This window comes from Pleurodeles waltl, chromosome 5, assembly GCF_031143425.1.
Source record: "Pleurodeles waltl isolate 20211129_DDA chromosome 5, aPleWal1.hap1.20221129, whole genome shotgun sequence".
NCBI lineage: Eukaryota > Metazoa > Chordata > Amphibia > Caudata > Salamandridae > Pleurodeles > Pleurodeles waltl.
The window spans coordinates 1861675638-1861686582 of record NC_090444.1 but is presented as its reverse complement, the minus strand read 5'-3'; the positions used below and the strand labels follow the sequence as shown (position 1 = coordinate 1861686582).

The 10945-nt window shown below is 51.6% G+C and overlaps 1 protein-coding gene across 1 annotated transcript in view; it reads right to left on the bottom strand.

Annotated features, from left to right (window-relative positions):
- Nucleotides 1-1183: 1183 nt before the first annotated feature.
- The window catches only part of TCTE1 (t-complex-associated-testis-expressed 1), a 171032-nt gene continuing 161270 nt past the window's right edge, over nucleotides 1184-10945 (bottom strand). Inside the window, exon 5 of the mRNA XM_069236383.1 lies at nucleotides 1184-1667. Within this exon, the coding sequence (XP_069092484.1) occupies nucleotides 1479-1667 (189 nt within the window). The 3' untranslated portion in view covers nucleotides 1184-1478. The remainder of the gene's footprint in view (nucleotides 1668-10945) is intronic.

The window sequence follows — 10945 nt, the reverse complement described above, 5'->3', positions numbered from 1 at the left end:
ATCAGGCCTATTGCCGTGATCATTGGCTGCCACCATAGCCACCTCAGTCATGTTGTATCAAGAATAAGCATTGCTACAAACCAAAAAGTGCTACAGAAGCAGTCTTTTTAGTGAAAGCCCAGAAACGTGGCCCAATCAATCCCTGTACCCAGGGGAACCGACATGTGGGTGGAGCCTAATCCCGCCCTCAGACAAACTCTGAAAGCTATTTTATGTTGATCACAAAAGGTCTGGCGACAGCTGCTCTGTCAAGACAGACCTAGATTAGTGCAGCCCTAGGGACCCCATAGTGCTCTCAAACACAAAACTGCAGTTAATGTTAGAAAGAGAGGGTGTTCAGACTGCAAAGCACTCCTCATGACTGCCCTCCTCCAGTGTATGCTGCAGTGAGGGAAAAACATACATGTAAAAGATCACTTTAACAGCATTACAGTGGCATGTGCGTGCCCCTGAAAGTTCAAGTTCAGGCAGCTCAATGCGCAAACACAATAATCACATCTGTGGAGGGGAAGCACTTTTTTCTGCGGAAGCACACACCTTCAGCCCAATCAAAACATGTACTATGGCTATCGCCAGAGGGGTACAGCGCCCCTCTCTGTAATACTCCTGAAAGCTCCTTTTCGAGTTGATCACATAAGGTCTGGGAAGAACTGTGCTGTCAAGTCAAATATAAAAAGTAAGATACAGAAGGAGAAGCTGGAAAGAGAGATGATGCAGAAGAGAAACAATGTAAAATATGTGAATAATCTTCTGTAACCTGATCACACTTTCTCATACTTCTGTAGACATTTAATTCTTTCATACATAACTTTTCACGTTATTGCAATGACAAGAAAATTGTGAATCAACTCACCATGTGAAGGTGCAAACCAAACTTCAGCTTGGGTTTAGATTTACCATCATTCTTCGATCTGTAGAGCTTGACTCCTTTTACTGAGGAACCAAAGCAACCTTGATACAAGCCCATGTGCGAAAAAGGAACAGAAAAGTTGTCAAACTCTGTCACACACCACCTGCATCATTAAAGCCTGATTCCAATGACCACACAAAGCCCTCTGTAGTTACTAAGGCACATTCTGCCTGCACTCAACAACAGAACCACAAGCATTCACTTAACAAGAGATCCTAACACATCGATTGTGGTGTGCACACAATCAGTGTGCACAGAAATAAACTCCACTGATTTGTGTTCCAAAGATTTATTAAAAGAATAATGTACATCGTTAGCATTAACAGTCTGTCTCCTGTTGATGGTTTCTACTTCTGGTGGTATGTTCATATGTCTTCTGTGGGTTTTGTGTCTGCAGGAGCTTCACCAAGTCAATGTTTACCTAATTTGCCCATACAGTGGAAGGAAGCCCATGAACGTGAGCAGAATTTTAATCTATAGGTCCGCCAGACCTAGCGGATACAGAAAAAGTTAAATAAAGAAGGCTGGAGACTGCCACCAAGTGGAGTCCTCTATGTTCTCTGCAGCATCAAAAATTAGACTGTGACGTTTCCTTTTGGATCCTACGAAGAGATTCCAGACGGGCCCCTTCCTCATTCACCCTTAAAATTTGGTTAATGACGAACTCACTCTCCTGTCCGACTTCAGTCAGTCGTAAATCAAATTCGGTCACAGTCTTGTTGTCTGACATGCCTTCCATCAACTGCTTGCCTCCGTCCTGTGGACAACAACAACAACGTGAACAATAACTCTTCACCTTCTTGTGAGACAAGACCCATGCCACCCACTTCCTGTGAGGGAGGAGACCAACACCACCCACCTCCTATGAGAGACAAGGCCTACACCTTGCACTGACTCAAACCACCCACTTTCTGACAGACAAGACCCACGCCATCCACTTCCTGTGAGAGAGGAGACCAACACCACCCACCTCCCACGAGAGACAAGGCCTACCCTTTGCACTTTCTGTGAGGAAGGAGACCCATGCCACCCACTTACTGTGAGAGAAAAGACCAAAACCACAAGGCCTACACCTTAGCCCAGTTATATTTTATTTAGCAAGCCGCATTTGCGGTCATTGTTTTATTTTCCTCTATCTAGTTGTTCTTCATCTAGGACATCACTACATTCTTAGCAAAGATATTTCTTTCACTCTGTGCTTTCATCTAGGCTGCAGTAAGATAGGATTGCCAGCAAACGTGGTACGCTTTGTCTCCTAGATTCACAGAAACATATACACTCTTACGCGGGGATCTTTCTTAGAACATCAACTGTTTTATTATAAAAACACTTCCTTGCCCTATACACGTTAGAAGGAGATTCCAGCCAGATGACCGAGACTGCATGCTGACCACTGATTGCTCCGCTACAGACTGCTGAATCCCTAGCCCCCATGGGAACAGTGTCTTTTTAGACTACTGGCCACCTTGTTCAGGTATGAGGGATGATGTCTTCCCAGGGGCAAACCTGAAGGGCGAACTAAAGCTTAAGACGCTGTGCTCTAACATAGCATAGGTAGGAGATAGATATACTTATATCTATATATAACCCTTGGTGACAGTATGGTAGGACTATTTTTGTGTTTTACTCTCTGTGTTACAATTTTACTTCTATTGTGCTTTATCATCCTAGTTATTGCAATACATGCCTCATTATCTAAGATGCAGTTACTTCAATAAAACCTTATTAAACTATGGTCTGCCCCTGTTGTCTTTGCATGTGTGAGACCAAGGTAACTGAGAGAAAAGGATGAAATTTGATCAGCCACGATTCCCCTTAGGAGTCATGTATGTCATGCGCCTGGTTGCCATAATCGTACCTGCTCAAGGGCCGAGATGAGGCGCTGCTAGTTAGCTGGAAAACCCAGATTAGGCCAACAGGTGTCACTCATGTGGGATTAGACTCAGTTCCCCACAATTCAGGTGATTCTGTCGCCCAAATCCAGTAGCCTCATTAGGATAATGTGAACTTACACAACAACACCTTGCACTTCCCTTGAGGAAGGATACCCACACCACCCACTTCCCGAGAGACAAGACCAAGGCCACCCACTTCTTGTGAGAGAAGAGACCAACACCATCCACCTCCTTTAAGAGACAAGGCCTACACCTTGAACTTCCTGTGAGAAAGGAGACCCACCCCACCCACTTCCTGAGAGACAAGACCCATGCCACCCACTTCCTGTGAGAGAAGAGACCAACACCACCCACCTCCTATGAGGGACAAGGCCTACACTTTGCACTTTCTGTGAGAAAGGAGACCCACGCCACCCACCTCCTATGAGAGACAAGAGCTACACCATGAACTTCCTGTGAGAAAGGAGACCCACGCCACCCACTTACTGTGAGAGAAAAGACCAACACTACCCACCTCCTATGAGATTCAAGGCCTACAACTTGCAATTCATGTGAGAAAGGAGGTCCACACCACCCACTTCGTATGAGACAAGACCCACATCACCCACTTCCTGTGAGAAAGACCAGGGCGAACTGAGACAGAAAAGAGTCTTGTGCACCAAAATAAAATTTGACCGCATTATTATAATATTAGATAGCTTAAGAATGGGCCCATGTTTGCAAATTGGGGCAGTTTTAAACTTTTGAAGACAGGCATCATAAGAGTTTTGCAAGGTTTGAAAGACTGCATGGATTTGTGTTTGATGCAGGCATTTTCTTTTTAATATCACAGAAACCAGCAGTAAAAAACAGCCCAGCAGACCATAATACAGAAACGAGACCACAGACTGACCTGTCAAATGGGCCTGTCGCACACTGCCCGACCGCCTGTAGCCCTGTCCAATTTTGGACAAGACCCATACTGCTCATTTCCTGTGACAGAGGAGACCTACACCACACACTTCCTGTGCGAGAAGTCCAAACTTTGCACTTCCTGTGAGAGGCGAGACCCACATCATTCACTTATTGTCAGAGAAGAGACCAACACCATATACTGCTGCCCGGCGTATATAAAATCCAAAGTATTTTACAGAAGTGACAATGGAACGTGAGGGGGCCACTTGCCATTAATGGGGGCAATCCATACAGAAAATACAGCAGATCAAAAAATGAGAGAAGGGAAGCTTGAGATTATGAACCTACTCCCTAAAAAAAAAGCCAGCTCGTGCTGGCGTCACCATACACATATGGATTCTATAATTATTTTATGGAAATTGACTAAAGTGACAGTTGTGCATGGAAGAAAGCAAAACTTTCCTAGTTTCAAGGGCCTACACCTGCCAGCCCTAAACAGAGGAGTGCACTAAAATGGGCAGTCCTAAGCTTAGAGAGGATATGGAATTGCACACTTTTCATCTCTTCACGCAGAAAGCATTCTCCAGGTGACAACATTTCTTCCCAAGAGAATAGTTTTATTTGAGGAACCTGCGCTCACTTGTTGCACCACCTACAACTAGAAGCAGTGGGCATAAGCTTTGAAGTGAAATGAGTGTGAGAAAATGTTGGCTTATCCCCACAAAATTACACCTTTGAGGGTGTTGACCATCCTGGAAGCAACCTCACACCCACACTTACAAGTGCTGAAAATCCAGACACCTCGGGCTGTATTATGAATATGGCGCACCTTTCAAAAGGTGCGCTGGGCACAAATAGGAACAGTGCGCTATATTACAAAGAAAGCACTGCTCCCATGGCAGTGCATTCAAGTGAAATAGCTGTTTAAAAACTCCTCCCTGTTTCACAGTGCAGGTGGCATCCCGCCTGCATTTTAAAAAGAAGAGAGAGATCCTCTTGCAGGCAGATGCAGTGAGAGACTGCACCCACCTGCAGAGGGATGTTTGTGGGGGAGTCTAAGGGACCCCTCCTCCCCCTCGCTAATGGGCTACCATTGGGGGGGTACACTGACAGTGCACAACCTTTTTGTGACACACTTTCAGTGTGCCTCCTGAAGGCATGTTTGCCTCTGCGCCCACATCGGTAATACGGAGCATGTGCAGAGGCAAAGTGATTCCTCATTTGCTAGGGGGCAAGACCCAATGCAAATGAGGGAACGGCTTCTCATAATAGCTGTGGCTCTGCTAGTGTGCCAGTGCTATCAGTATCACAGAAGAGGGTGCACAAGTGTCTGCGGCCCCTTCTGTAATACCACTGTGCCCTGGGGATGCACAAAGCGGGCGCACACGCCTGTTGCGCTCATGGAGCACATTGTATAATACAGGCCCAGGAGGACTTCCTGATGCCTTCTGAGTCAAGTACGATCATAAAAAACTGCAGATTCTGGTTCTGCGATCACAGAGTGCACTGTTTGCGCAAAATGGTCTAGGAACTGGCTCCAATGAGAATAAGCACTGGCAAAGCTAATAGAATCAAACTTAGCAAGCTGGTGCACTGGTATTATTTCTTTTATTGAAAGCATATACCAGACACACAAAAAGGAATAAAAATATGCCTTCACCTAAGCCCTGCTGCCATGACTGCAACAAAAAATGTAAAACATACATATTCAGTAATGCAGCTGTTTCACTAGTGATGTTTTTAAACAAAAAGGCTCTCAGTTGCACTGTGCAATTTATTTTTATTAATGTGAAGGAGACAAGAATAAATCGCTATCTAGTGAAATACTCAAATTGCTAAAATGCTTTAAGTATCACTCTCCATGGTACAAGGTCACAATCACTTTATAACAGGTGCAATAAGTACCCAGAATTTTAAGCCAATGTAACAAAAAAATAAAAAAGCACACACTGAACCACTTTTGCAAATTAAAAGAAAGGAACTATGTTCCGGCAGATGTGAGCAATGTGCACAGGCTGTGTCCACTCAAATGACAGGAGCCAATGGGTAAAATAGGCCGACTCGTTGCGGCATGCAGGATGAGGGTTGGCGACAGCAAAATGTGAATGACAGTTTACCAGATCAATGGATTAAGCCTGCTGACCACTGTTGTAAGGGAAACAATTGTCTGGTGAGAAGCTAATGTCTCAAAGGCCAGACCTGACAGACATTCCCCATGGAATGCGTATGTAAGGATGGAAAAAGGTAGAGAGGAGAGGCTGGTCACTGAAAGACTTTAACATCCACCATATGCAACAGTAACAATCTCCCTCAATAAGCATTCAAGAAGTGGAGTGTAGCCCTGGAGTATCTGTGCTGAGATCACGGAAAGGAGAAAGACTCGCTTCATTAGACTGATGCACTACCTTCAATTACTCTGTCCTTTTCATCACCTGCTTGAATGCAATACAAAGTACTCCAGAAAAAGCTTGGAAGGAATGTCCTGTCACACCAGGTCTTGATCTTGGTGTAGCGATCCACAAAACTATTGCTCAAGGTATGAACATAGGCCCATGTCACAGCTTAGCAGATTCCTAAGAAATATTCCTTGTGAAAGCAGCCAAGACTTTCTTACACTGAGCACACCAAGGTCTACGAACACCTATGAACCCACAACAAGGACATCGGAACCCTTGTTGGACCTGCTCACCAGGCAGGTCGCTCCCCCATCTGCCACGCAGCCCCCTGTGGGTTGAACCTCCGTTGCCGCTTTTGCCGCCTGACCACTCGCTCCCTTTTTTCTGTACCCCTGCGCTTGGCTTCTGTGCCACTTCGTTTTTTCATTCTGTGCCCCTGTGTTTTGCTTTCTGTACCCCTGTGCTCTGTTGTCCCTCTCCCGCCGTCTTTTCCCGCCATTTTTTCCCCGGGTTTTTCCCTTGCCGCTGAGCCCCTGCTGCCCCGCCCCCTTCACTCCCATTGGCGCCCGCTCCCACCTCCCCGATGCTCCTCCCTCCCTCTGTCCTCATATGGAGGCTGTGAAGCAGGCGCGCTGCTGGCGCGTCGAAGGAGCACCTAAGGCAAGCCTGTCTGCGCCCGTCCGCGCCTGGACCGCACCCAGCACCAGAACCCCTGGAACCCGCACCCCCCGCAACGCCAGACTGCACTACGATGCAAACACCCTCCATGCACTCAACACCAGACGAGACCACCCCTGCTACCGGGCCACCACGAAACGCACCCAGGGGCCTTTCACCTGCCGGAACTGCAGATTCACCAGCATCCAACCCTCCACACCACCAGCCAGAGAACCCAACCACCTCCGCTGCATCCTCCTCAACACCTGCTCCGCTCGCAAGCACACCATCGAACTTTGGGACGTTCTAGACTCCACTGCCCCGACGTCACCTTCCTGACAGAGACCTGGCTGAACGCCACCTCAGTACCAGACATCGCCATAGCCATCCCACAGGGCTACAAGATCTCCCGCAGAGACCGCACCAACGGAGTGGGAGGAGCAATCGCCATCATCCACAAAGACTTCATCAAAATCTCAACGAACACTGATGACACCCTCACCACCGCCGAGCACATGCACTTCCAGATCCACACCGACCCCAACACCACCCTCAGAGGAACTCTCATCTACAGACCTCCCGGACCCCACCCACAGTTCAGTGACACCATCGCTGACCTCATCAGCACCCACGCCCTCGCTTCCACAGACTACATCCTCCTCGGGGACCTGAACTTCCACCTCGAGAACAACACCGACGTCAACTCCACCGCCCTGATCGACAACCTCAGACTCAAACAGCTCGTAACGACACCTACTCACGCCGCTGGACACACGCTCGACCCCATCTTCTCCGTAAGCCCCCAAGTCTCCTTCAACCACACCCCCGAACCACACTGGACCGACCACAGATGCGTCCACTTCACCTTCAGAAAACCCAACACACACCACCACACCCAACAGCAACCACGCCGCTACTGGGGCAAGGTCACCGAGGACCAACTGACTACCGCCCTCGCCCTGAGACCACCCACCGACCCCGACACCACTGCGACCAACCTCACACAGTGGATCAACGACTGCGCCAACACCCTCGCCCCTCTCAAGACCCCTACAACCAACCACACCAACAAGAAAGCCGCCTGGTTCACCGAGGACCTCCGGATCTCCGAGCACACCTGTCGGAAGCTGGAGAAGAAATGGCTCCACGACTGAACACCAGACAACCACACAGCCCTCAAGAGCGCCACCCTCAGACACCACCAACTCATCAGGACCGCCAAGAAGACCGCCTTCAAGGACCACCTAGACAACAACGCACACAACACCAAAGAGCTCTTCAGCATCGTGAAAGAACTCTCCAACCCCAGCTCCATCACCAACGACATCCCGCCATCTCAAGACCTGTGCGACTCCCTGGCCACCTTCTTCCACCGCAAGATCACCGACATCCACGACAGCCTCAACCCCGACCTCCCGCACCCACCACTGAGTCCACCACCCCTGCGACTACCACTCGCACCAGTCGCCTGACCATCTGGTCCAGCGTCAGCGACGAAGACACCATCAAAATCATGAACTCCATCCACTCCGGATCCCCATCGGACCCCTGCCCTCACCACGTCTTCAACAAAGCCAGCGCAGCCATCGCGCCCCACCTCCGGAAAACAATCAACTGTTCCTTCAAGACAGCAACCTTCCCAGAAAGCTGGACGCACGCCGAGATCAACGCCCTTCTGAAGAAGCCCAAGGCAGACCCCAAGGACCTCAAGAACTTCCAGCCCATCTCCCTGCTCCCTTTCCCGGCAAAAGTGACCGAGAAGATTGTCAACAAACAGCTGACCCGCTACCTTGAAGTTAACAACATCCTGGACCCTTCCCAATCCGGTTTTCGCAGTAACCACAGCACCGAGACCGCCCTCATCGCCGCCACTGACGACATCCGGACCCTGATGGACAAAGGTGAAACAGCCGCCCTCGTCCTCCTGGACCTATCAGCAGCCTTTGGCACGGTCTGCCACCGCACCCTATCAGCACGCCTCCATGACGCCGGTATCCAAGAGAAGGCCCTGGCCTCGACCACATCCTTCCTCTCCGGCAGAACCCAGAGCGTCCGCCTCCCACCCTTCCGCTCCAAAACCACCGAGATCATCTGCGGCGTCCCACAGGGATCCTCCCTCAGCCCGACACTGTTCAATATCTACATGGCCCCCCTCGCCCACGTCGCACGACAACACAACCTCAACATCATCTCCTACGCCGACGACACCCAGCTGATCATATCCCTCACTGAAGATCCCCACACCGCCAAAGCTAACCTCCACAGAGGAAATGAAGGCCGTAGCCGACTGGATGAAGGACAACAGACTGAAGCTGAACTCAGACAAGATGGAGGTCCTCATTCTCGGACCCACCCCATCAGCCTGGGACGACTCTTGGTGGCCCATGTCACTAGGCACAGCCCCGGAACCCACGGACCACGCACGCAACCTGGGGGTCATCCTCGACTCCATGCTCTCCATGACCAGGCAAGTCAACGCCGTCTCTGCGTCCTGCTTCAACACCCTCCGTATGCTCGGCAGGATCTTCAAATGGATCCCCCTCGACACGAGAAAAAACGTTACCCAGGCCCTCATCACCAACAGACTCGACTACGGGAACGCCCTCTACTCAGGAACTCCAAACAAGCTCCTGAGACGACTCCAACGCATCCAGAACGCCTTGGCCCGACTCATCCTTGATGTCCCCCACCGCAGCCACATCACACTCCACCTGAGAGGCCTGCACTGGCTCCCCGTCAACAAAAGGATCGCCTTCAAGCTCCTGATCCACGCACACAAAGCACTGCACAACACCGGACCCACCTACCTCAACAACCGATTCAGCTTCCACACCCCCACCCAAAGCCTCCGCTCAGCCAACCTCGCCCTCGCCACAGTCCCCCGCATCCGAAAAACCACAGCCGGCGGCAGATCCTTCTACTACCTCGCCGCCAAGACCTGGAACACTCTCCCCACCATCCTACGACAGAACCCCAGGACCTGCTGGCCTTCAGAAGCCTCCTCAAGACCTGGCTCTTCGACCAGTAGCACCCCCCCCCCCAGCGCCTTGAGACTCTCGCGGGTATGTAGCGCGCTTTACAAATGCAGTGATTGATTGATTGATTGACTGTATTTGAGAACCCATCACTCGGTCAGTGAACCCCCACGGCCGTCCAAAAAATCTACAAGAGTCTGACCACGGGGCTTGGCTACGCAGGCAAGATGTTGGACGTACAGTCCAAGAGCTCCGACGGGGCCTATAATTATCCGATCATAAGGACCCTTGCCGCGGAGATGCCGGCGCAGCAGGCGTGTGCCGAAGCGATGGGAGAGCGGTTGCAGAGCGCACTGGGGGCCCCCCTTGGGCCAACAGGAGGGGGCCCGAGACGTCTGGAGCCAGCCACGCAGACACGAGAGCGGGGAGCGGAGGACCGCAGGGGAGAGCGGTGGTGCCTCCCTGCCCTCGGGGCCCAGACAACGACGTGACCCAGTGAGGGGGCCCAACCCGAACTTTCCTCGGCGCCTGCTGAGACGTCGGCGCCGGGGACTTGAGTAGCCACGAGGCACGGCGAACAGCGTGCTGCGACTGTGGGGCGCCACGGAGGGCGCCGGTACCTGTCTCGTGGGGACCCTCCTGGAGTTGGCGGAGGGGGGCCCCGAGTCGCTTGGAGGCAGTGGCGCAGGGTGCGGACGCAGGAGCGGGGAGCAGAGGACCGCGAGGGAGAATGGTAGTACCTCCCTGTCCTTAAGCCCAGGAAAACGAGGTGAGCCAGTGAAGGGGGGCAAGCCCGAGCCTTCTTCGGCGTCGGCTGAGTCATCGGGCTGGAGAGCGGGGGGGCCGATCCCTGCATTGTCCCGGGCGGCGAGACCAGGCCTGAAGGTGACGAGCTGGATGGCAACCCCGCAGGGCCGGGAGCGGTGAAGAAATACCCATAGAAAGTGGGTGCAGAGGAGGAGACTGCACGAACGCGCCGGGGAGGCAGGAGGAGAGACCGGTGCAAGTTCTCCTCCCAACGGATTGGAGTGAGGTTCCGGGACTTGGCAGCAGGGGGTGGCGCTGTGCCCCCCCTCTGGGGCATACAGAAGTGACAGCGGAGGGCTGGGGTTACCTGAGGGGGCTCCCCCCGAACCCTGAAGAGCGGATTACGGTCCTGAAAGGGGGCTGGGAGCACAGACTGTGCCCGGGGGCCACGGGCGGAGGATCTCTGTGGCG